We start from the raw sequence: 23700 nt of genomic DNA on the forward strand, positions 1-23700 counted from the left end.
GGTTCCTTGCCACTGTTACCATTTGTACCGGCCTTGCCACTCTGCCCCTTACCTGCAGCCCTGAACTTTAAACCCAAGGATTAGGCCAAAAATGAAAAAGCAAAACAAAAGAACTAACAAACCAAAATACAAAAAAGAAACAAAACAGCCAAAGATCAAAACAACCAACACCCCTGGCCCTATGTCCTACAACGGGGTGAGGAGTGGGGGGGGACTGCACCCGGAAGCTTTCTAAGGAGCAGGGACTCGTGTTTGTATCTTCAAACATACTTTGCTTAGGATCTGGCATGTACAATCGCAAAGGCAGTTTCTCCAAACATCTCTGTCCGAAGAATCCGTTTGGACATCTGGAGAAGGAAAAGGGGAAAAATCACAGAACAAACTGGCATCATCCGCGAGGCTTAGTTTAGAAATCAAAGTGCACAGTGATGAATGAGAAAACCAAGTCGAGCGCTGGGGCACACTCGTTGCTGAAGGGGCTGGAGTCGGGGCTGGGTGGAGGGCTCGGAAATCTCCTTCACAATCTCTCTAATAGATGTGGCTCCAGGTGGTGGGGAAGCGGGGGAGGGGGAGGGAAGAAGATGATTTGGGGAAGCGGGGTGGGGAAATTGGGAACTTACTGCCTAAAGGTCCTCATGGTTATTGAGACTTCCCTTCTGACCTGCCTGGGGCCCCATGAAGCCAGGATTGTAGACCCTTCGTGCCAGGCAGTCAGTAGGCTGGGGGGCTGGGAGTCTTCTGGAATACCAAGTTCTGGGGAGACATTCCTTCCAAGCCCTACCAAAGGGTTCTGTCCAGGGCCCTGGGCAGGTTTTCTCATCCATGAAACAGACCCCAGAAAGCTCAAAGGAGAACTTGGGAATGCTGTTCCCAGACTGTGCGCCTCCAGCAGAAGGGGCCTTGGAGATGTCTCATCTGTTCTTTCAAAGAGGGCTCTGTGGCCAAGTAAGTTCAGGAAATCCATTCCCAGGCTTCCTTGTAGAGGTGCAGTGCACGCTAGCACATGAAAGGCTATGAAAAGTTTTGTAGGAGGAAAGAGCTGAACTTTCCAGTAGGTTCCAAATGTATTTGACCTTGGAAGTTGTTTTTTGAGGAATCCTTGTGAACATACGGTTTGGGGAAGGCTGCCCTAGAGCAATATACACGGGAAAAGCTTATGGGGAACAGGTGAGGGTGGAGAGAAGCCTGAATTACCAGCATCCCAAAGCTGGTGGGCTGAGGGCAGGCGTGGGGCCTCTGGCCTCAGGTGGCAAGAATCACGGTGGCGGGGTGGGGGCGGGGCTGCAGCCTGTTCCGCATCAGGGGGCCAACTGGCTGCCTGGGACACCTGCCCTTTCCCCACGACCTGCTCCTCCATCACTGCCTGGCTCTAGCGGGAGTTCATTCTCCCACGTTGCCTCCTGCAGAGAACCACCCACTCCCATCTCCCTGACCTTGTCCTTAACTTCCAAGGTCCACTTCCTTCTGCTCCCTGGCTGCCACTCTCCCCTCGAGTCCCTGTCTTGTAGATTTCTGGGAGACATGCCCAGCCCTTGTACTCTCTTCTGAATCCCAGCAAGGCCAGATACTTAAGCTTACAGATAGGGCCAGACTGATCCTCCCGCACCGCCCCCTACTCGAAGATGGGTCTATGCTCTTCTGCCTCTTCTAAATTAGGAAATTAGGTAAGCCCATCACCAGCGTCCCCTCAATAACAGGTCAGTGACGTTAATCAGTAAACTTCCCCAAGAGGTGAATGTACTCTACCTCTTAGCATTCTAGCGTATACCAACCATCAGCAGCCCCTTGAACTTATAGGGGGTGATGGCGATTGACTGTGATAGACCCTCACAAAAACCCTGTGGCCTCCAATCTAGCCTGGAGGATCGGGAGTGGTTGATGAGCAGATAGCTGGAGTCTCTCTGGGCCTTACTGTATCTCCCTCAGGGGAGGCAGGAGGCTGGTCCTTGTAGCCGGGGCAGTGTGTGTGCAGGTGTGCCTGGCTAATGAATGGTAGTGGAGGGGGGGAAGTGTGTCTGGAGAAGGGGGAGAGCCTGCACGTGAAGCTGATGCACGCTCATCCTGTTGAACAGGGTGGCTCGGAGGAGGAGGCTACAACTTTGTCAATACGCCCTTTTCTGACCCCTCGCCCTCGTCCCCAGTTATCCCAGCCCAGGAAAATGGAGGCAGTGGCTAAGGCTTTCCGACCAGCTCCACTCAGGCTCAGCCCTTCTTCCTCAGCTCTCGGAAACTGATTCCACTTGGGATGGGACTAGAGGCGCAGGAGTGACTTTTCAAGCAGCAGCATCGTTGGGGGTGGACGATAAAGACCCAGGACGTTGCCAAAATGACTCTTGCAATCAGGAATAAGAAAGAGATAGGCTTGACTGTGTCCAGTGTCTGAGATTAGCCCGGCTCCTGGAGACAGGAAAAACCTGTGTGTGTGTAAGAGAAAATGGGGGAGTGCAGGGGCAGGAGAGGACAGAGGGGAATTTATTCCCACTGCTGAGAGTCAGGATGCTTTCCTGTGGCTCTTGGAGACGGAGGGTAATTGAGCACATCCCTGCGTTCCCGGCCCCACACCCAGCCTGGACTACCCCGACTCTATCCTCGTATTATTCGTGGCCACAGAGTTGCACAGCTCCAGGTGGTGCTGTGGACACCGTGTACAACACGAACAAGCCCCCTGGAGTTGTGCGATATAGTCCTAACCTTCCTGCCCTGGGAAAGTGCCCACTAGCTGAACAAAGGAGAAGGTGGGGGGGGGGTGGGCACTGCACGGGGCTGGGATGACTAACACCTGAGCTGTTCCTCAGGCACTGGCTCCTTTCGCGGAGCTTTTGGACACTCCTGTTCTCTCGTTAGCCCTGCTTGTCCACGTCCAGGAGGCTGGGGCTTCCCTAGAGAAGGCTCTGGGGGTGGGCCTACAGCCTCTCTACCCTGCTGCCAGGACCTGGTAACAGGGTACAGGCTACATTAGCCTATCAACCAGGAGCAGGGCCTGAACTTGGCGTGGGTGGCTGGCTGGTAGTGAGTTCCCACTCAAACAGGGATTGACCCCCGGAGTTTCAGGGACACGGGACAGATTAGGAGGAGCGGCAGGTAACAGGCTTCCCAGCCTTTCCCCCCAAGCTGTTATCCTTGACTACGGGAAGGTCTGTGCTCAGGGCTGGAGAAGAGCAGGGGTAAGAGAGGGGCAGAGAGGAGAGCCCACGGGCTGCATCTGGGGTGACAGAGAGGCTGGGACTCTGCCTCCCCGTTTTCCCACCCCACCTCCCGGGCCTCAGTGTCTCCTTTTGGTAGCCTGGGGATAATGCCATGTGTGCTGCCCTCACCCAGGGGAGAGGGAGGATGAAGGATGAGGGTGTGCCCCGGGCACTGGAGGGAGTGAAGGGTCTCTGGCCTCATGAGGGGTGTGGGTGGAGAGGATGAGCAGGCAGATGGGCATGGGATGGGGGAAATCACCTGGACATGGGAGCAGAGGGGATGGGGGGGTGAGCTGATGGGAAAGGGAGGCATGCCACTGGTATGTGCACAGGGCTGGAAAGAGAGTCTTGTTCTGTCATCATCCCCTGAACCAGTCCCCAAGAGTCACGCACCAACCGTGCTCTATAAAAACACGGAGAGAAGAGGAGAAAGCAGCAAGAGGAAGTGCAGAGGCCCCTGTCTGGCCCAGACAGGAGACGGTTACCTTGATTTGGACCCCCGTTTTCAAATCCCCCTAAGCTTTCCTTTTTTAAAACAAAATTCAGCATCAGTGACACTGTTTCTTTTGGCTCTGAATTCTAGAAAAACAGGAGGGACGGAGTGTGCCTGCTTTCCAACACTCCCCGCAGGGCTCTCAACCAATACACAACAACAAGTGTCAGAAAACCAGGAAGGAAAACTGATTTTTGTAGAAACTGGAATGAAACTGACCAGTCTAGTTTCATTATCCAAGCTAAGCGGAAATGCAAAAAAATCAAAATAAAAGTAAACAAACAGCACAAATGGTACGACGTGAGTTCCGTTTCCTAAGTTCTTTCCTTTTTATTCCATGCATTCCATTCAGGGTGTCATCAGGAACCCCAAGAGGCCTACCCTCCTTCCCTCCCAGCTCACCCACCCCCAGAATGGCCTCTGGGTTCTGCCCTGCCCCCCTCCCCCCTGCCCTTCTCCAGCACAGCTCTGAGGACCTGCCCTCCTGATTGCAATCCCCGCCAGGGATGCCCCTCTCCCCTGAGGGCTCAGGGCATCAGGGAAGTTGGCTCCAGGAGCCCTGGCTGGGGCTGACCCAGGACAGGCTGAGATGGGGAGGTGGTGGTTCTGGGTACCAAGCTCAGGTTCTAAGCAGTGAACCCCAGTTGCCCTGGTGGGACGGGGAAACAGGACAGCATCTTCACAGTGGCTCAGGCTCCTGCCCTCTGCTCCTCTCAGATTTAGCTGGGCAGCACCCAGAAAGTCCTAGGGGTACAGCCTTGCTGGCAGGGGCCCCTGGGAATCCTATAGCTCACTACTCTTTCCCACACTAGACTCTGGCACTGGAGTCCTGGGTCCCGTGGCCCTCCTCAGCCCCGACACCTGTCCCGGTGGCTGAAACCTTTTCTGTCTGGAGCCAGTGACAATGCTGGATGCCTTCAAGGTTCTGGGATCCAAGGGGCTAGGGAAGAAGAGAGGCCTGGGGTGTATGTGTTTGTTGTGGGGGACAAGAAGAAGGGGTCCAGGGCTAGGCCATCTCTGTGAGGTATTCCAGAACGCTTATGCATTTCTATAGATCTATTCCAAAGTGCTCAGAGCATTTTCAAGGCTAGAATGTTCCCCAGGGTCTGTGGCACTAATGTGGCAGCTTCCTAGAGGCAGAAAGAGAGAGGAAGGATGAGGGGCTGAGTCTGGACTGAGAACTTCCCTGGGGGACCTGCTGTTGCTTTTGGGACTGTCCCTTGAGATTCAGGATGGGGGAGGCCGGAAGGCGGATGGCAGCAGGTGACAGGTGGAGGCGAGGTGGATGCTGGCAAAGGAGGCCAGCTGGAGCAAGAGGCACAGGTGTGCCTGGCAGTCCAGGCTCAGCTCACCCAGCACTGAGGGGAGGGCGTGAAGGAGGTGTGGCCCCTCGTTATCACGCTGTGAGGTGGAGGGGTCTTTGGCCAAGGCTGTAGTCAGGAGGGAGATGCAGCTCTGGAGCTGGAGGCCAAAGGCAGGAAAGCCGAGAGGAGCGCTGAACCTGACCTTATCTGTGGAGAGGGCAAACGCCTCTCTCCGGGAATCTTCATCAGTACTCTGCTGGCCCTGGCCCAGATGCCACGGCAATGGGGCAGCTTTGGCACATCGCCAGCGCCCTAGGCTTGGGCTGCTTTGAAACCCAAAGTTGTGAACTAGGCCTCCCTCCCTCTACTCAGGATCCGGCCAGAACCTGTGCTGCCCTCACCAAGCTCCCCTACCTGTTCCTTGCTCACCTACCAGAGAATCTGTCAAGGGGGCAGTGGGGGCCCGGCTCCCAGATGTGGCTGGGCCTGAGCAAGCCCTCCCCGATCACTGTGCTCCCACCTACCCTGTTTGCTAAGGGTGGGGAGCAGGGGGAAGCTCCTGGGAGTTCCTTCGGGGCAGCTCCTGGGGGGAGGCAGAGTCCCAACATGAGCTTTTCCTCAACCCTGACCTCCCCCACTCAGCCACACCCAGAGTGATGTCCTTGCTGGTAGCCCTTCACTCCCCAGAGAGGGGCTAGGGACTGAAGTGGCACAGGCAGCAGCCAGAGCATATCTGGGCACTGGGGTCCTGCTGGGCAGGGAGAAGAGCCAGGTCCTGAGGCGAGCACTGGGGGCAGAGCCCTCTTCTCCCCTCAAGGCTATAAGAGCAGAGCTCAGCTAGCAAGGGCTCTGGGACGTGTGCCCTACCTGACTCTGCCAGGCTCCTCACTGCTGGGGAAGATGCACCCTGGGCAATGTTCATCAGAACAAAGTTTGGAAAGTTGCTGAGAGATAGGGAGGGGAAGAGAGAGAGAGAGAGAGAATCCAGTGCCCCGGGCATAGACTGGTCTAGCCATCTCCCAAGAAGGTGTTGGTGAAAGGGTGGACATTGGAAGATGGGGTGGGTAGGGGCCTGGGAAACTGGGACTGCAGAAGCCCTGAGCCCTTTAGAGCTTACATCTCCCTGTATTCTAGGAAAGGGCTAGGAAGTGGGGCAAACCTCCCTGTCTACACCCCTTGGAGACCCCTTACTAGTATCTTGAAGCTCACTTTTCCTAGAGCCCTCCACTTCTGCCCCAGCCTCTCTCCCCCTGCTCCTGCCCCCATGCCTGCCCCCACTGGTGACTTACTTGCAGGAGAGCTGGTTGATGCCCTCGATGTAGTAGCAGACGCCTCCGTTGACACAATAGGACTTGGCTGTCTCGTTGCACTTGCGGGCGTGCCCCGACCAGGATGATAGGGTAGTGCTCACTGGAGGTACGAGAGACACGTGCCGGTGACCCACTGAGACCACCTCTGGGCCCCAGGAATCACCTCCTTCATGGCCCATCTCAAAGCTGGACGATCAGAGACTGTAGGAATGGCTGGGGTGGGGGGAAGGTCTGGTGGTCCCTCCCAGGTCACCAACAAGGCCAAGGGGAGGCCACCGTGAGCTTGGACCATCTGCCCAGCACCACCTTGCACCCTCGCTCCAGGCAAACCTTCAAAGGCTGGGAAGATTTTCTTCTTTTGGAGGGGATGAGAGGCTAGCAGAAACTGCTCCATCTTCTGGCATAAGGGCCCACCTCTGCTGCCTGCCTGCCTGCCTTTCTGGGGGCTCTGCTGCAGGTGGATGAGGCACCATGTCTTACGTGGGGGGCAAGTCACAGGGGTTCAGGGAGGAGACATTTATATCTGTCTGCACTGCTGGGGCTCTCATGGACCAGGGCGTGATTACAGGGAGCTGGGCTTTGAGGGGAATGGCACCTTTTGGGCACTGTAATTTTCTGCGATCTGGGGACTTGTGGCGAGAACCCTAGCTTCCGTCTCTCCCCTCTTTGTCCCAGAGTTGGGCCAAGGTGCCCGGAAATGCTACAAAGGCCGCTATGCGCGTCTCCATAAGCATCCCGGGCCGCCTTCACGTCCTCCCTCACCAGGCAGCCTCCACCTCCCCCACCCGGTCAGCTGTGGCCTCTGGAGGGAGCCTCCAGGCCTTGGACAGCCCAGGCCGTAAATCCGGGGCTTCACGTTGCTGGGGAGAGGGCTGGGGGACAGCTGGGATGTGGAAACTAGGTGACAGCAAGACTGGGCTTCAAGGCTGCTAACCCAGACTGCACACCTGCTGGATCAGATTCATTTGATCAGTGAAAATCACAAAAGCACTGCTCCCCAAAGGGATGGCAGCCAGGAGCCTGGTTTCAAGTGAAAATTCTTGCCCCAAATTTCAGTCTTTATCTATTAGCTAACCTCTTAGGCTGTGTATCCATATTGGGCAGCTAGAAACCGGTTCCTGCTCCCCCCTCAGCTTCTGTGGCTCTGAGGGCCTCTCATGCCCACCCAGCGGTGGCCTCCTGACTGAGGTGGCCCGTCCTACCTTGGCCGGTCCTGTCTACTCAGGGGTACTGAGTCTCCACCAACCCCCGAAGTAAGTGGGGGGATGAGAGCAGGAGGAGGAGGGCCGGCACTTGGCGCCCTGAGTGTTTAGACGTGTGGGGAGACGGATGGAGCACGGGACTGGGAGTGTATACACAGCTCTGCCTCTGTATATGTCTGAGGAGCTCGCTGATAAAACCCAGCGGGTAGGGCCAGCTCCCACCTTCCCTCCACATCATGCCTGCTGCTGGTCTGGCATCCTCGAGCCCCACCCCTGCTGACGTCTCCCACCTCTGCTCAACCCCACACAAGGCTGGGACCCACATGCTTCTGGGTCAGTGAGACCCAGGGAACTAAGAAAGGGACAGAGAAGACAAACAGCTGAGGTGACCACGCCTGTGAGTTATAAAATCTCATTGCCGGGACGACCCTAGAGGTTGTCCTGCCCTTCGGTTACATTGCCAAGGAGGAGTGAGGAAAGAGAGCAGGGAAGGGCCTTCCAGAGTCCAGTGTGTGTTGTAACAAGGCCTCAGGGCTCCTAACATCTGGCTGAGCATTCTCACCAGGCACCTGGTCCCTCGTAGAAGAACACGTCAGCACCAAGGCTTGACGGGAAGACGAATGCAAACACGACGTGGACCACGGGCCCGAGTCCTCTCATGGGCCTTGGCCAAGCCAGAGAAATCTCAGGGCAGCTTGATGCCCTCTGCAGCCAGGGGTGGAGGAAGCTGCCCAACGATGGGCTGCATGAGCAGCGGGCAGGAGCGAGGATGGCGGCAGGACCACAGCTGCACGCTTGGGCCTGTCTACACGTACATCTGTGCTCACTGAGGCCTTGGGAGGCAGAGGACGACTCCTGAGGGAAGACAGGGCCCCATCTTGGGATCCATGGCCTAGGGCTGCCAGAACCATGTCATCACGGGGACTAGGCTGGGGCCCCAGAAAGGTAAAAAGGGAGGGCAATGGGGGAGCCGGTTGTAGAAGGTGTGGAGGGAAGTGACCATAGGCCTTTCCACCTCACAAAGAAGTACCTTGAGGCCACCCCTGTGACGGCAGCGCCCTCCCAGCTCACGGCAGCCAACTCTGCTGGTGGTGAAGGCTCACGCCAGAAGCTTTCCACACTGAAGAGGTGCATTCGTGCTATTGCAGCACACGTGGGCTCCTAAGGCAATGTGTCACGCTGCCTCGTCAGCCTATTTGTATTTCTTCACTGTGTTCTCCCGTGTTTGGGGATGTGGAGATGACAGATGACCTCCGAGTGGGAGAATCTGGCCGCTCCCTGGATACCACCGCGGGGATGGCGCCGATCCACCCCAAACTCAGCTCCCACTCATCTGCCCCAGCTACTTGTTCCTCTAGCCTTGCTCATCTCAATGACTGGACAGCACAAACCAAAGGCCTAGAGGGCACCTTTGATTTCTGGTCCTTCTCTGTCCCCCTAGCCGTCCATCACTGAGGGCTGCCTTCCCACCTCCTCCTGAGGCTCTGTCCATGTCTCAATACCGCCTCTGTGGTCTCTTTCCTGGATGGCCACAATCGCCTCCTCACTGGTCTTTCTTCCCTCACTCTTGCCTTCATCTCTAACCTTTTCGCTTCGCAGCTGCCACCAAAGGGGTCTTTAAAATATGTAAATTGATCAGTCGCTTCCATTATCAAAACCCTCCAATGGCTTCCATCCATACTCATAATAAAGTCCCCCTCCCCCTCCCCAAGTCTAATCTGGGCCTAACCACCTCTCCCACTTCATGTCCTGTCCCTGTCTTGCAGCATATTCAGACTCCACTGGCTTAGTCCAGCTCCTCTAAGAGGCCACGAGCCTTCTTATCCAGGACTTTCAAAATATCAGTGTCTCAGAGAGGCTGCTCAGGCTCCTCCTTCATTCCTTCCCTTAGCTTTGTAACTTCTCCTTGTAGTGCTTATTCTAACAATTAAAGGACTAGTTATGCAATTACTAGCTGTCCAAAGCTTAGCTCCTCCACTAGAATGTAAGCTCCATTTGGGCAGAGGCCATGTCTGTCTGCTTCACTGGTGAACGAACCCCAGTGTCGAGCACAGCGCTTGACACGTAATAGGTGCTTAACGAATATTTACAAATATTTCTAATGAGCAAACGGACATCTGATTCTTGAGAGAAAGGTACCTTCTTCTACCATCCCAGGGTCTAGTCTGGTCTCCCTGGCCGATGATGATTATCTTTTCTGTAGGTTAAAGCATTGTCTCTTACTAAAGGCAAATACTCCTGGAAGGTCATTAGGGAAATGAAAATCAAAACCACCGTGAGATAGCACTTCACATGCCCTCAGGTGGCTGTATTTAAAAAAAAAAAAAAAGATGGATAATAACAAGGGGTGGTGAAGATGTGGAGAAATGGGAACCCCCCATACTTTGCTGGTGAGAATGTAAAATGGTGCAGCCATTTTGAAACACAGCTGGTCATCCTTCAAAAAATTAAACATAGTTACTATATGACCCAGCAATTCAACTCCTAGGTGTATACCCAAGAGAACTGAAAGCGTATGTCCACACAAAAACTTGGACACAAATGTTATAGCAGCATTTTTCATAATAGTCCAAATGTGGAAACAACTAGAATGATGCAACAACCTCAGCTGATGAATATATAAACAATGTGGTAGACCCAGGCAATGGAATTATTATTCAGCCACGAAAAGGAAAGAAGTACTGACACGACTACAACATGGAGGAACCTTGAAAACATTATTTTAAGTTGAAGAAACCAGTCTTGAAAGGCCACATATTCTGTGGTTCTATTTATATGAAATGTCCGGGATAGGTAAATCCACGGTGGCAGAAAGGAGATTCTGGTTGCCAAGGGCTGGGGGGATTTAAAGAAAACACCTGGGAAGGATAAACCCAGGAAGCCTCTATCAGCCATTAGTGTCTTGGTGTGAGTGAGTTTATTGGATCTCTGAAGAGAAAATGGGCCGGGAAGGAGCTGATGCGGCAGAGATGTTCTGCCTGCTGCCAGCTCCTGCAACTGCTTTTCTCCCTTGCTCTTGGAGAAAATCTCTGCTCATCTTTCAAGGCCCAGATCAAGTATCTCTTCATCCTGTAAGGCTCCCCTCCCGCCTGCCTGGGATGCCCCCTCTCCCGTTGTTAAGTTGCCTGTCTTTCCTCTTCAGTGTGTTAGAACAGGCAGACGCTTTGAGTTCAGGTTTTAGCTTCCTGCCATTTGAGGGGACTTTGGGAGCCAAGACTGTGACCCCTCAGCGCTCAGAACAGCGTCTTGCTGAGTTAGGCCTCGCTGAAGGCTTGAGTTGACAGGACACATGGGTGCACCTGTGATTAAACAGCTAGCCTTTCTAAGCCCCCAGGTAAGGGGCAGACCCAGAAGCCTCTCCAGGTCTTCCACGATCCTGTGACACCCCAGGTCACACCTGCCTGCCCTCTGGGCAAAGCCAGGCCCGGCCCGATATCCCAGGACTTGGTACAGCCACCCCGGCACAGTCCACCCAGAAGGCCACACCCGCAAAGAAAGTTCAGCAACAGGATGAGAGCTGAAGAATGATCTGATAGAACTGGAGAGAGATACACAAGACCACAGAGGGCCGAGGAGTGGCCCAGGAGTGGGGCCTGCACTGGGCGTGCCGCTGCGGTGGGCTGGACTGGTCAGGAGGATAGCTGCCTGGGAGAGATGGTGCAGGAGGAAGAATAAAAATGGGAAGGAGAGGCCGACTACAGTTAGGGTCGGAAAGGCCATTTGGGTCGGATTTGTGAGAGCTGGGCTGTGGGACCGAGTCCTTGTTCTTTGGCTCCATGGGTCGGGGAGTGACAGGGCGAAAGCATCTTGAGGCTGCTGCTCTGGTCCAGGTTCAGCAGGGATGAAACCTGGGCCAGGATTGCCCCTAAGGTGGGGCTGGAATGAAAAGGACAGACGTGAGTGAAAGATCCAGAAAGAAGACGGACCAGGACTCGCAGACTCAGACCTGGTAGATCCAGTGGTAAGGGAGATCGAGGAGCTGAGAGGCTGGGAGGACAAGGGAGGTCCCTTACAACACGGCAGACCGGGTCTGAGCCAGGCTCTCCTCTGAGGGTCACAGGGCAGGGTTCTCGTTAGACTGCGCTGGGTGTAGGGGGTACTGGAGGGCTGTCTGGTGGAAACACGGGATGAAGGGAGATGCAGGACTGGAAGTGAACCCAACAACCAGGTAGCCAAGTGGTACGTGGAGGCTGGGTGTCAGGAGGAGGAACGAGAGCTGTGGGGTTCTGAGGACTCAGGCTAGAGTGGAGGGGGCGCGACCTGAGGACAGCAGCCTTGGTGACTTTCCAGTCAAGGGCAATAACCAGAGGACAGCCCAGCAGGGAGGCCGCCTCCATGCCGAAGCCGGAGCTGCCTCTGCGGAGGGGGGAAGCGAAGGGTGCCGTGGGCTCCTGACCTTGCACGTTTCCCAGGGAGGGGATGACCTGTGGGAGAGGGTCCTGCCATCCCTGAACTGAGGCTGCCCCCAGGGGCCCGGGGCACCCAAGCCTTCCACCCGTGGCCCCGTGGAGCAGGCTGCCTGCACACGGGCACCCAGCAAAGCAGCGGGCAGGCAGCTTGCGCGCACCCTGGGTCTGCCTCTCCTCGGAGCCCCGCTTCAGGCAGCCCAGCCTCCCATAATTGCCTTCTAAAAATATCCTTCCCCCCACCCCCACCTCTTGATTTCAAAATATTTAGTTTTCAGGGTATTTAAAACGAGAGCTGGCGGCTCTTCCAGGTCCAGATAACAAAGCTAAACATTTATGCTTCGACTGCATTTCTCTGAATCGGCTCAGATCTTGGGGCTTGATACGGCAGTGGCAGGAGGGAGAGGAGTCAAGTGCAAGATGGATCATGTGCGGGCCTCCCTAGGGCTGGGGGGCAACTGGCCCACCCCCACAGAACCCCTCTAGGACCCCTCCCTTCGTTGGGGGACCACCTACCGCTGTTGACGAAGAGCCGGCCCCTGACGGTGTCCTTCCCCAGGATGTTCTCAGCCTCGCAGACGTACTCCCCAGCGTCCTCCACCTTCACCTTGTTGAACTGTAGTCGTGAGTTCTTTCTGGTTAGGGAGGGGATAAGAGGCGAAGAGGCGTGAGCCAGGGCTTAGGTTGGCCGTGGCTCCCCAGCAGTCACCCAGAGGTCACCTCTCCCTGCACAGCCACAGCGTCTACGCCGTGTGGACGGGAAGTAGATTCCCTCCGACCAGCCATTGCTGGGGTCCAGGTGGAGTGCAGAGTCCCCAGGGCTGGAGGGAGACCTGGGCACCCAGGACAACATTGGGATTCTAAGTCCATGAATCGTCACATTCACTTTTCCAGGGCTGGGCCTTCTCTGTAACCATTTTTCTAGGGGAGGAAAGTGGAGTCCTTAGGAAGTCGCATGGCCACCTTCCTCCTTTTCCTTTAGTGCCCTTCTCTCAGGCCCGCTGTGTCTCCCCCCACCGCCTTCCAGTAGAGCAGCTGCTGGCTCACAGCTACCTCAGCCTTCCCTTAGAAGCGGTAGCCCGTCACTCTAGATAAGCCAGGCCTATTTCCAGATACCCGGCAGGGCCACCAATCTAACAGGTTCCCATGGCAACTGTGCCCAGCCTCCCAGTCCAAACCTGTAGCTCTCTCCTGCCTTTGTGTCGGCCCTGCCACTAAGGGGCACTCTGTGGCCTCCTCAAGGGGTTTCGCTTCATTTATTCAACAAATGTTCACCGAGTGCCTTCTGTGTGCTGGGAGCTTGGATACCTCAGGGAACAAAAAGATCCTATCCTCAAGGCCTGACTTGACCCTCGTGGCTAATCTGGAGGAGGACAGGACAGGACAGATGGGAAAACTGAGTCCCAGAGGGGCTTCCGGACTTGTCCAAGGGTACCCGGCAAGGCAAAGGCAGAGGTGGGTAAGGAGCTGGAGTTGGTGAGGACTTGGGCCCCAAGCAGCTCGTGGGCTGTCTCCTGATGCTGAGGCTGACCCCTCTGTGGAGGGCTTTGCACCCAGCCCTGCATGCCACGAGTTGTGGGGCGAGGCCTGGGCAGAGACTTCAGTGCTGTGGGTGACTCCAGGGCACCTGGCCCTGCTTCCCCTCTTCTTTCTGAAGACGCTGCCAAACCTCTCCTTCCTTCCGTGGGCTTCCCTGCACTTGCCCGCGGTGCCTGGGCTCCGTAGGATCTGTTCACACCTCCCATCCCTCCCCCTGCCCCAGTGCTCTTTAGGGCCAGTCTGAGCTCCGGATTAAACCCCGGGACCCCAGCCTGGTCCCCGGGGGAAACAAAAAGTAGCATGAAAATTTCTTAACATGATGTAACCTCCTCCTCTTTTAGTCCCGAGTTAAAAAATCAGATTCCCAGAATATGCACAGTGGGTTGGAGGAGTGGTGGCATGGGAGGTAGGGTAGCCGAGCTGTCCTGCCCTGGGCCCAGGGATGGAAAGACAGAGCCATGAAGCTGATGGGGGAAGGTGTGGATGGTGAGAAGAGAGGCTGCACCAGGGATGGAGGAGATGGCAAAATGACCCACATCCCTCCCCGGGCTGTGCTTTGGGGACCTACCTGTCTCCTGAGCTCCACCTCAGCCTCTGATGCTGGGTTCTTCCCAGACCTCCTCATGCCAAGATCCCCCAAACCAGCCTCCATGAGCTTGTCTTGTCAAAAAGGCCCTGTTGCCGTGGTGATGTCCTTGCCGACGTTACAGTGACAGCTGCCTGACTCCGTGCCACCCCTCCCGGCTCACGCCATTCTCTGTCTCCTTGGCCTGGTGTCTGCCTACAACCCTCTTCTGTCAATTCAAGTTTGTTCTCTTCATTAAACAGAGCCCTGGAGGCCCCTCTGGCTAAGACAACATTTCCTTCCTGGCTCCAGCCTAATTAGATGCCACAGATCTCAGCTGTCCCGAACCAGGCTTCTGCTTCCTGACCACCAGCTCTTCCCTGACATTAGATGAGCAGAGGAGGGGATCACCTGAGGGTCTCCGGGTCAAGAAGCTATAGGGGACACAGACTCAGAAGCTCCTTGTCACCCACCCACAGCTGAATTCAAAGGAGCTTCCCTTACACGACATGACGTGCAGCAGGACAAGGTGGAGCTAGGCTCACAGTTAACTGGAGGAATGAAAGCTAAAACCAGAAGGAAGGGCTTCCCGCACGAAGGGGTGTGAGACGTGTGGAAAGGTGGGGGTGCAGGGAGAGCCCCTCCCCTTTAAGGTGCCAGAAAGAGGCAAGGGGACATAAACAATGACCCCTAGGTTTGCTGGCTGCAGACATCTTGGGTTACCAGGTGTGTGATGATCTCCCCAGTTCCAGGAAGGTGGCCCCAGCCTTGCACAAGAGGCTCTGGGGTCAGCGCTGAAGGGTAGGGCTCTGTGGGGCTCTCAGGCCCCTAAAGAGTACGGGCAACTACGTTTCTCTTCTCCTCACTCCTAGCTCCAGTCCGAAGCCCCAAGGACTCAGGACTCCCTCCCACCTTCTGGCAGGCCTAGTGCCCGCTTGCTAGGCTGACCTAGGTCTGCCCCTGTGATGGACACCCCTCCCCTCCTTCCTCAGCCAGTTTTCTGCTGGCAGGGACTAGGGATCTGGGTGGCTGCTTCCTCCACCCGTCCGCATGTTCCTCAGTGCCTATCTCCTGCTGCCTGCCTGAGGGGCCAGTTCCAGCCTGCCCCTCGTAAATAAGGGAACACTCGGCTCTGCACGGGTGGGCTCCATGCCCAGGGCTGGGGAGGGGGACGGTTTTCTCCTGGCACAGGAAGCCTTGGGTGAGACACCTCAGCGGGGCAGTCCCAGAGACAGGCGGCACCCACCGGGAATGGGTCTCCGTAGACCAAGAGTGATGTCAAGACAGAGTGTGGCCTGGGCAGAACGGAGCGCTGGGAGGGCCAGAGTGCAAGCTGCAGCGCGGGCAGAAGGAAAGAGAAGATTTGCCAGAAAGGAGACTCCCGCCCCTAACCCCTAGCCCCATGCCAGGTGAAGTATGTGTCTAGAGGTGGCAGCTCTCTGAGTCACAACATGGGAATCAGAAGTTCTCCATCACGGCCCCTCCTCCAACCCATCGCCTCACTGCAGGGAGCCCAGGGGCATGACGGGTGGAGCAAGGCAGTTTCAGAAATGCAGCAGATGGGACAAGGTCCTGACAGGAAGGGAGCAGAGGCACACTTCAGGCTCTCAGGGGTCCTTAGTACCCAGGAGGAGACCCAGATGATACGACCAGGCCGTTTCCAGACTGGGTGACCCATTTGTCTGATGACACTGAGGCTTGACCAGGATAGTAACTTGTTCAAAGGCCAGCCCAGAGGGTGTCCTGCCCAGTCCTAGGGGCACCCTGCACCCAGGAGAGGAGAGCTAGTCCTGCAAGATCCTCATCAATTCATACCGGAAGTAGACCTCCTCTGCCAGGCCACACAGGAGAGAGGGTGTGTCTGGGTGGTGGTCTTGGAGGCTCTCATGCTGGGAGAGACAGCCCCCCAACCATGCTATGAAGCCATGTCTAAGGCACTGTGGGAGGAGACGGTGAGAGCTTGCTGGAGGGCTCAGGAGGGTGACCCAGAGGATGTGACATCTAAGCCGGGCCTTGGAGAATTTTGCAGAGGACAAGGTGAGAGGAGGAGGGTGGGCACTGCCAGCACAGAGAACAGTCTGGGCCCAAGGCCAGGGGTCAGGAGCACCGAGGTGTAGGGGAACAGCAAGGCAGTGAGTTACAGGCCAGGAAGGGGAGCGTCAGAAGGGCCCCAAGACCTAGGCTGTCCTGGCATACTGCAGGCTCTCGAGATCTGTCAAGCAAATGAATGAATGATCAGATATGTGCCCTGTTAGAAAGATCATCCCCTGTCAGAGTCACAGGGGTCAGTGACTCTGTGGACCCCTCGAATTGCAAGCAAAACCAGGTGTATAAAGAGCATGTTTTCTGAAGCAAGGGTCAAGGTCTTTACCAGATTCCCCACTAGAAGCTAGACTAGAAGCTCCGGGAAGGTGGGGACCATGTCTGCTCCGATCCTTAGTGCATCTCCAGCCTCTGATAGAGTGCCTGACACACAACTGTTGCTCAGCACATGTATGTGAGATACAGAAATGAATTCACAAAGGGGCCTGTGGCCCAGAAAAGGTGGGGTGTGGTCAAGAGTGAGACCGTGGGGGAAAAGAGGCTAAAGTCAGGGAGGGCAGAAGTGAGCAGGGAGAAGGGTGCCTCCTTCCAGAGGCGGGGTATCCACCTGGAGGGGACGGCATGGGGGCAGGTGCCGGCCAGCGGGCAGTCTGGTTCTGCCACAGCTGAGACGAGAGCACAAGGGGCAAGGCGGAGAGGCTAGACTGGGCCATTCTGGGTTAGAGATGTCTGTGGAGCTTTTCCGGTAAGCAGCCTGAGGTGACTTCTAAAAATTCACTACTGACCCAGAAAACCCCTCAAAAATCATGCAAATCATAGAGATTCAAGTCTTCGTGTTCACTTTAAGAACACTCGTGAAACTGCCCAGGTCATTAAGGGTATGCATATCCGAAAAGCCACCAAGTATCTGAAGGATGTCACTTTACAGAAATAACCTGTGCCATTCCATCATTACAACGGTGGAGCTGGTAGGGGTGCCCAGGCCAAACAGGGGGGCTGGAAGCAGGGTCGGTAGCCCAAAAAGGGTGCTGAATTTTTACTGCACCTGCTCAAAAATGCAGAGAGTAATGCTGAACTTAAGGGCTTAGATGTAGATTCTCTGGTCATTGAGCACATCCAGGTGAACAAAGTCCCCAAGATGCGGCGCAGGACTTACAGAACTCATGGTCGGATCAACCCATACATGAGCTCTCCCTGCCACATTGAGATGATTCTTACTGAAAAAGAACAGATTGTTCCTAAACCGGAAGAGGAGGTTGCACAGAAGAAAAGGATATCCAGAAGAAACTGAAGAAACAAAAACTTACGGCCTGGGAATAAATGCCGCAAAAAAAAAAAAAAAAAAAAAGAGATCTGTGGGGTATCTCCAGGGTGGTAACTAAGTGTTTATCTGGCAGCATGGGTCTGGAAAAAGAAAGGCCATCAAACTAGAGATGGAGGCTTGGGGGTCATCAAATATAAGAGGGTGAAATCACCTACCGGTGGAGAGGGGAGAAGAGTGAAGCCCCGAACACAGCAAAGTCCCAGCATTCGTGACGCCTGAGACAGGGTGCTCAGAGGCACAAGAGGACCAGCAGGAGTACCACAGGGGCAAGGAAGCAGGTGGCACCCATGCCAAAGGCTGCTGAGAGGCCTGGCGGCCAGGAAACTCTGAGGTCACAGGGTCTGTCGATAGCCACAGCTGTAGAGAATTGGGGTTGTATTTACAGGGCAGATTTCTGCAGAGCAAAGAGGAGTGGAGGATGAGCTGTGTAGAGTCAGTGGGTGCGAAACTCCCTCCACGTGGTGATCGAGGGAAGGAGCAAGATGGGGCAACAGCCGGAGGAGGAACGGGAGGCGGCAACGTGGAGGGAAAGTTTTTAGAAGAGAGGCGATGTTAGTGGTTTGTTGGGGGGGAGAGAGAGAGGCTGAAGTCACCAAAGAAAGGAGTTTGTTGGTGGCACAAGGGCTCTGTGTGTGCAGGAGGATGTGGGTGAGTGTGAGGGCCACGTGCGGATCAGGAATGGGGATGAGGATGGGCCATGTTGTGGACTGTTTGAGAGTAATGTGGCTGGCAAGGAGCACCCCGTCTCCTGACTTCTGCTGTCTCAGTGAAGTAGGGGGAAGGGGAGACGGGGCCCCCCAAACTGTAGAAGCCTGTCCACTCCTCTCTCCAGCTCAGAGCCAGGCTTGGCGGGGAAGGGGTGAGGTGGCCTCAGAAGGTGAGCTTGATGGGCACCCTGTAGACTGGTGGCACCCCAGACCCCCCTCCCAAGTTCCCTGAGGAAGCAGTGTTCTTTCAGTCATAAACCTTTGATCTGCACCAAATCCTCTTAAATTACTTTCTGTTTGCTGCCTGGACCACTTTCCAGGGTGACCAGTCCTGTCTTTGCTCCCTGTTCACAGAGAGAGAGTCAGAAAACTGGAAGCCCTGCCCAGACCCCTGACCCCCACCTCCTCTTTCACAGGTTTCGGAGACTAAGGCCTGAGGGCAGGATGTGTACATCCGGGGTCACCTGGCAAACCAGGATCAGCCTGAGCCCAGACCCTTTTTCCATCACTTTCTGTTGTCGGACAGGTTGGAGGGTCCTCTAAAATCATCTTCATTTGCATTTTGCAGGGGTGAGGAGGAAATGATAGCTCCTCTGGAGGGGCAGGAAAGGCGGGGGCGTGCCTCAGCCAGAGAGGGAAGTCCACAGGGCCCTCAGGGCCCGCAGAACAGACGTCAGGCTTGTCCTGCCTTCTCACAGCCCCTCAGGAGAGAGGTGAGGGGCTGCCCTTGGACGTCTGGCTTCTCTGGTGCCTGGAGCCCCCTGTCTGGCCAATCCAAGGTGGAAGAGAGGCCACCTTCCACAGCCCAGAGACTCTAGAGCTTCAGATTCTCTTCCCTGGAGCACTGACTCAAAGACTAAAGTCAATTTCCATGTCACAGGGGAACTGTCTGAGATACAGACTCCTTCGACACCAGTCAAAGCCATGTGCCTTTCCCTCACCTGGCTGTCTGCCCAGTGCCAGCTTGCTGAGCTGAGGAACCAGCCCATCCTCACACGTGCCCTCCCAGACCCAATCTAGAGTCAGGGTCCTTCACCAAAAACTGCCCAATGGTGGGCTTTCCGACCCTGTGGCAGGTCCTTTGAGAAGTTTTATGCCCAAGATGGGACTCCACAGTTAAAGCTGATTTGGACAATCAAATTGCCTTCAACCATCCAGGGACATTAATTAAGCAGGTACCGTCGTCTGCAAGACGCTGGGGCAGCATCACCAGAGGGGCTGGAGCTGCAAGGAGAAACTGGACGCCACAAAAGAGGGGGGACTGGAACTGGTTCCACAGGTGGATCTGGGGGAACAACCCTGGGCTCTTCCCGGCTCAGGCCCCTCCTTCTGAGGAAGGATCAGGGGTGGCTGGGTGGATGGAGGGAGGGATGTCGCTCACCTGCCATTGCCGTACTTGATGCGAATGTCGCGGCTGCGGTTGAGCTCCTTGCCGTCCCTGAACCAGCGGTAGGAGGGCTGGGGGTTACCAGCTGCTGCCTCACACTTCAGTGATTGCTTCTCACCCACCTGTCCCGTCTGGCTCTTCATCTTCTTCAGCTTGGGCCGGGTGGCTGTGGGGATACAAGGCAGGAGGTGAGCGTGTTGGTGGTGGGGCAGCGCCAAGCACGCGCAGCAGAGGAAGGGCCACTGTCCTTGGGGGGTGGGGAAGAGGGTGAGCCTGGGGAGCCACCCCTCCTGGTGTCACTTCCTAGTTCAAATCAACAAGGCTTCACAGAGGGTCTGCGTTGATGTCAGTGTGGGTACCGCCTGTGGAGAGTTTTCCTTCATGCCTGGAATGGTACAAAGAGCTTGATACACATTAGCTGATGAAAATCACCCCGTGAGTTCATTGCAATGATTAAACCCATTTACAGATGGGGAAAACTGAGGCTCAGAGTGGTGAAGTCACTTCCCCAAGGGGCTGGAACTGGAATTCAAACCCAGGTCTCCTTGACTTCAGTGCTCAAGATCTAATTCCTGTCCCAGACCCCCAGGCCTATGCTGGGCCCAGAGGACACAAGTGGACCAAAATGACAGACACAGCTCCTGCCCTCAGGAAGTTCAGTCTAGCAGAGGAGCTGGAACCTGGCATTGACATCACAGCGTGGTTTATGGAGGCCTGGGGGTGCTGAAGCCCAGAGGTGTGTCTCCAACCTAGAGTGGGGGGGGAGCTAACTCAGCTGAGAGTTAAAGGATGGGGGAGCTAGAAGGGAGGGAGGTGGCCCAGGCTGTGGTTTATCAGAATCGCACGTGGTCAGCAAGGTGAGCTGCCCTGAATGGGTGAAGTGGTGTGGCTGTGTGGGGGCTGGGGCCTGGGGCTACACTGGTGGGCACAGGGCTGCAGGGCTCCAAATGCCAAGCTAAGAGGTTTCTCCCATTTTTCTTGAACACCATTCTATTTCCACCTGCCCTGGTCTCCCATGTTTCATCTCCTTGCCCCCCTCCCTCTAACAACCTAAAAAAAGAAAAGGAAAAAGTACTCTGTTCTTAGGACAGTGATGGCAAGTCCATGCTCCCTGCTGGGGCGTGTGATAATTTCCACTGGGACAGCCCTGTAAAGGATACCCAGTGCCTTTGTGTGCGCTCTCATTTGGTCACCGAGCTCTGTAAGGCAAGTGTCATGCTAACATAAAGGGTGAAGATGAGACTCAGGTTAAGAAACTTGGCCAAGGTCACGCAGCCAGGCAGCCACAGAGCCCAGGTATCTGGATGTGCAGTGTGCCAGGCTTGTAGCAGGCCGGTGTCTGCTTTTGCAGCCTCAATGGCTCTCTTTGAGGAACAGAGAAACTGGTTGAAGGGAGGGTCTGCTGGGGCCAGAGAGTTGTCTGGGGACTGACTGACCCTGTCTAGGCCATTGGTCCTTCCCCCACCAGTTCAGAGTCACAGCTCAAGCTGGCTCTGGATAAAGACAGGTGAGAGGGCCTGGCTACAGGGGCCCCTCACTGAACCTAACCCTGGGCTGCTGCTTTTAGTAGGGAGTAGATGAGCGTGGGGTACAGGGGTAGAGGGAGCATGGAGAGAAAGTGCTCCCAAAGCCTTAAAAAATATAGTACATAGATTCAAAAAAAATGGTGCTTGTGAAATGATTTTGTTCATTTTAGAAAATTCGAAAATACAAATGGATAAAAGAAAATAAAACCATCCATTATCCTAGTACTTACCAGTATTTAAAACACACATACACACACACACACACACACACACACACATGCACCTACACATCTATTTTTAAACAAAGTGGGATCAGTGCCAGTAACATGTTTCTCTCATGTAATGAAACACTGCAAGCCTTTCACCTTGGCATTAACTATTAATAACATTTTGCAAACTGACTTCTATAGGACAGGCATATCCAGAAAGAGGATAATAGATACTACTTAAGAAAACGGCTCCACGAGCAAATCAGTTTGGGAAACATGTGGTTAAACATTAAAGAAGCATCTTCATTGACTTCAGTATGATTCCCCAAGTAAGGGTCTTGGAGCTTTGTTGGGAAACCCTTGACTTTATTTCCTTGAAATGCTATTATCTGGAATAAGTTCTATAACATAACAACTTATGTGTGTATGTATTTATAGATATATAAATATTTTAATAGAGAATATATTCACATGATTCAAAATTCAAGAAGTGAAAAGGGGTATATGGCTTAAAAAACAGATCTCCCTCTAACTTCTGACCAAGGCCACACAGTTGCCTTTCTAGAAGGCAATCAATTTTATCAGTTCCTTTTACATCCTTTCAGAGACCTTTTAAGCATAAACAAAAACCCCTAGTACTTACACACACATTTTTTGCCTATAGCACCATTTTTAGGGTTGCATAATATTCCTGAATGGGTGAATCACAACTTATGTAACCAATTCCTACTGTGGAGCATTCAGCATACATTCTCCCCTGCCTTACCACACCCCATCACAGACAAGCCCAGAGGAACACCCTTGCAGCTTCATCCAGTGTATATACCCAGTGCACATCAACCTTTGCACAGATCCAGCGTATACTCCTGTAAGGGCAGCGAGGCTCCTGACTCAGACTGCCTGTATTCAACCCACGCTTTGCTATTTGTTAGTTCTATGTCCTCAGGCTATCGCCTTAATCCTTCTGTGCCTCAGCTTCCTCATCTGTAAAACACAGGTGATAAAAACAGCTCCTACCTCATGGGATGATGACTGAGGATTATATGAGATAAGGGATGTAGAGCTCTGGCACGCACAGAGCATTTAATAAAGGTTAGCTATTACTGTTATTATTATCCACAATTATTTCCTAAGGCAATCTTCCTAAAAGTGGAATTGCTGCACCAGAAAGGTGTGCAATTTTCCTCAGCTTTACACGTTGCCAAACTGCGTTCTGGAAAGGTTGCACCAATTTGCACTCCCACCAGTGAACGATGGTGCCTGTTTTTTCCACACCTTCACCAACATGAGGGATTATCATGTATTTAATCTCTGCCAGTTAGCTAGGCAAAAGATAATGCCTCTTTGTTGCTTTCATTTGCACTTATTTGATACCTGGTGAGGCTGACCGCTTTTCATAAGTGTATTGGCTCATTGTATTTCTTCTTTTTGAATTGCCTGTTCTTGTCTGTACTCTTGTTTTTCTACTGGGTGCTCATCTTCTTACTGATCTGTAAGAGTTCTTTATAAATAGTAAGGCTATTCACCTTTTGCTACAATGTTTTTCCCCAATTACCTGCTTCTTACATTTTTAAATGCTGGTTTATTGTTTTGGGTTTTTTGTTTGTTTTTTTTTGACACTCGGAGGTTTTATGTGTATCAACCTATCAATCTGTGGGACTTTCTGGAACTTCATTATTCTAGTGTGATTGAAGCCCTGCCTCAGCATCCTTCTCCCTTACCTACATCCCACCGTCCTCCGTCTGCTTGCTCTCGGGGCCCGTCACTCCTTATCAATAGTTATCAACCCTAGATGCTAATGAGAACCATATGGGAAGCTTTAAAAAGTGTGTCAGTGCCAGGGACATTGTTCTGGACATTCTGAAGCAGGACCTGTGAGGATGGGTCCAGGTATGTGGGTTTTAAAAATATATAATAAATATGTAACATACTCTAGGCAAGAGTACATATTGTAAGTGTAGAGCTTGACAGCTGGCTGCAAGCTGAACACATCTTCACAGGCGGCTTTGCTCCAATGTTGGGTTGACACACAGTGATCTAACCTCTTGGTCACCTGGTGACCTGCAACTAGGCTCCTCCCCCTCCTTGTGAACTGGGGACACAGAGAGCTCTTCTCAAGTTCTAAGGTGCCTCCTTCCCCTGCTTGGAGAGTGTTGACCTTCCCTGAAGTTCTGAGGTTAGGGAGACCCCTGACCCCACCCTCCCCAACCCAGGCCCCCTTCCTCCCAATGAGCCAGGGTGGGGGTGGTGGAATACCTGGTGGGAGGAGGTGGTGCTTCCTGACAAGTCCTGACCCCCTGTGCCCTGAGCCCGAGGCCACTGTTTAATGGTGGTGGTAATGGTTACACAGAGACTGACCCAGAAACAGCAGACACGACCCCAGTTCAGAGGGCCCGAGGAACTGGGGGCTTCAAGGTCGTTCCCTGCCACCAATGGGAAACCCAGGACAGCATTTCAGATGACAAGGAGCCACCCCATCTAGTGAGAACCTTGTGTGACC

The 23700-nt window shown here is 54.2% G+C and overlaps 1 protein-coding gene across 3 annotated transcripts in view; it reads right to left on the reverse strand.

The window, feature by feature from the left end:
- Positions 1-23700, reverse strand: part of NRG2 (neuregulin 2) — a 181563-nt gene that overhangs the window by 20182 nt on the left and 137681 nt on the right. For 2 of the 3 annotated variants that reach the window (XM_030869438.2, XM_030869439.2), the window contains exons 2-4: positions 19460-19631; positions 12417-12535; positions 6272-6392 (exon numbers count right to left, since the gene is read on the reverse strand). In XM_030869438.2, coding sequence (XP_030725298.1) covers positions 6272-6392; positions 12417-12535; positions 19460-19631 — 412 coding nt within the window. Of the gene's footprint in view, positions 1-270; positions 348-6271; positions 6393-12416; positions 12536-19459; positions 19632-23700 lie in introns of all 3 variants that reach the window. The other variant, XM_030869436.2, reaches the window with a different exon arrangement.

Source organism: Globicephala melas, chromosome 3 (assembly GCF_963455315.2).
Source record: "Globicephala melas chromosome 3, mGloMel1.2, whole genome shotgun sequence".
Taxonomy (NCBI): domain Eukaryota; kingdom Metazoa; phylum Chordata; class Mammalia; order Artiodactyla; family Delphinidae; genus Globicephala; species Globicephala melas.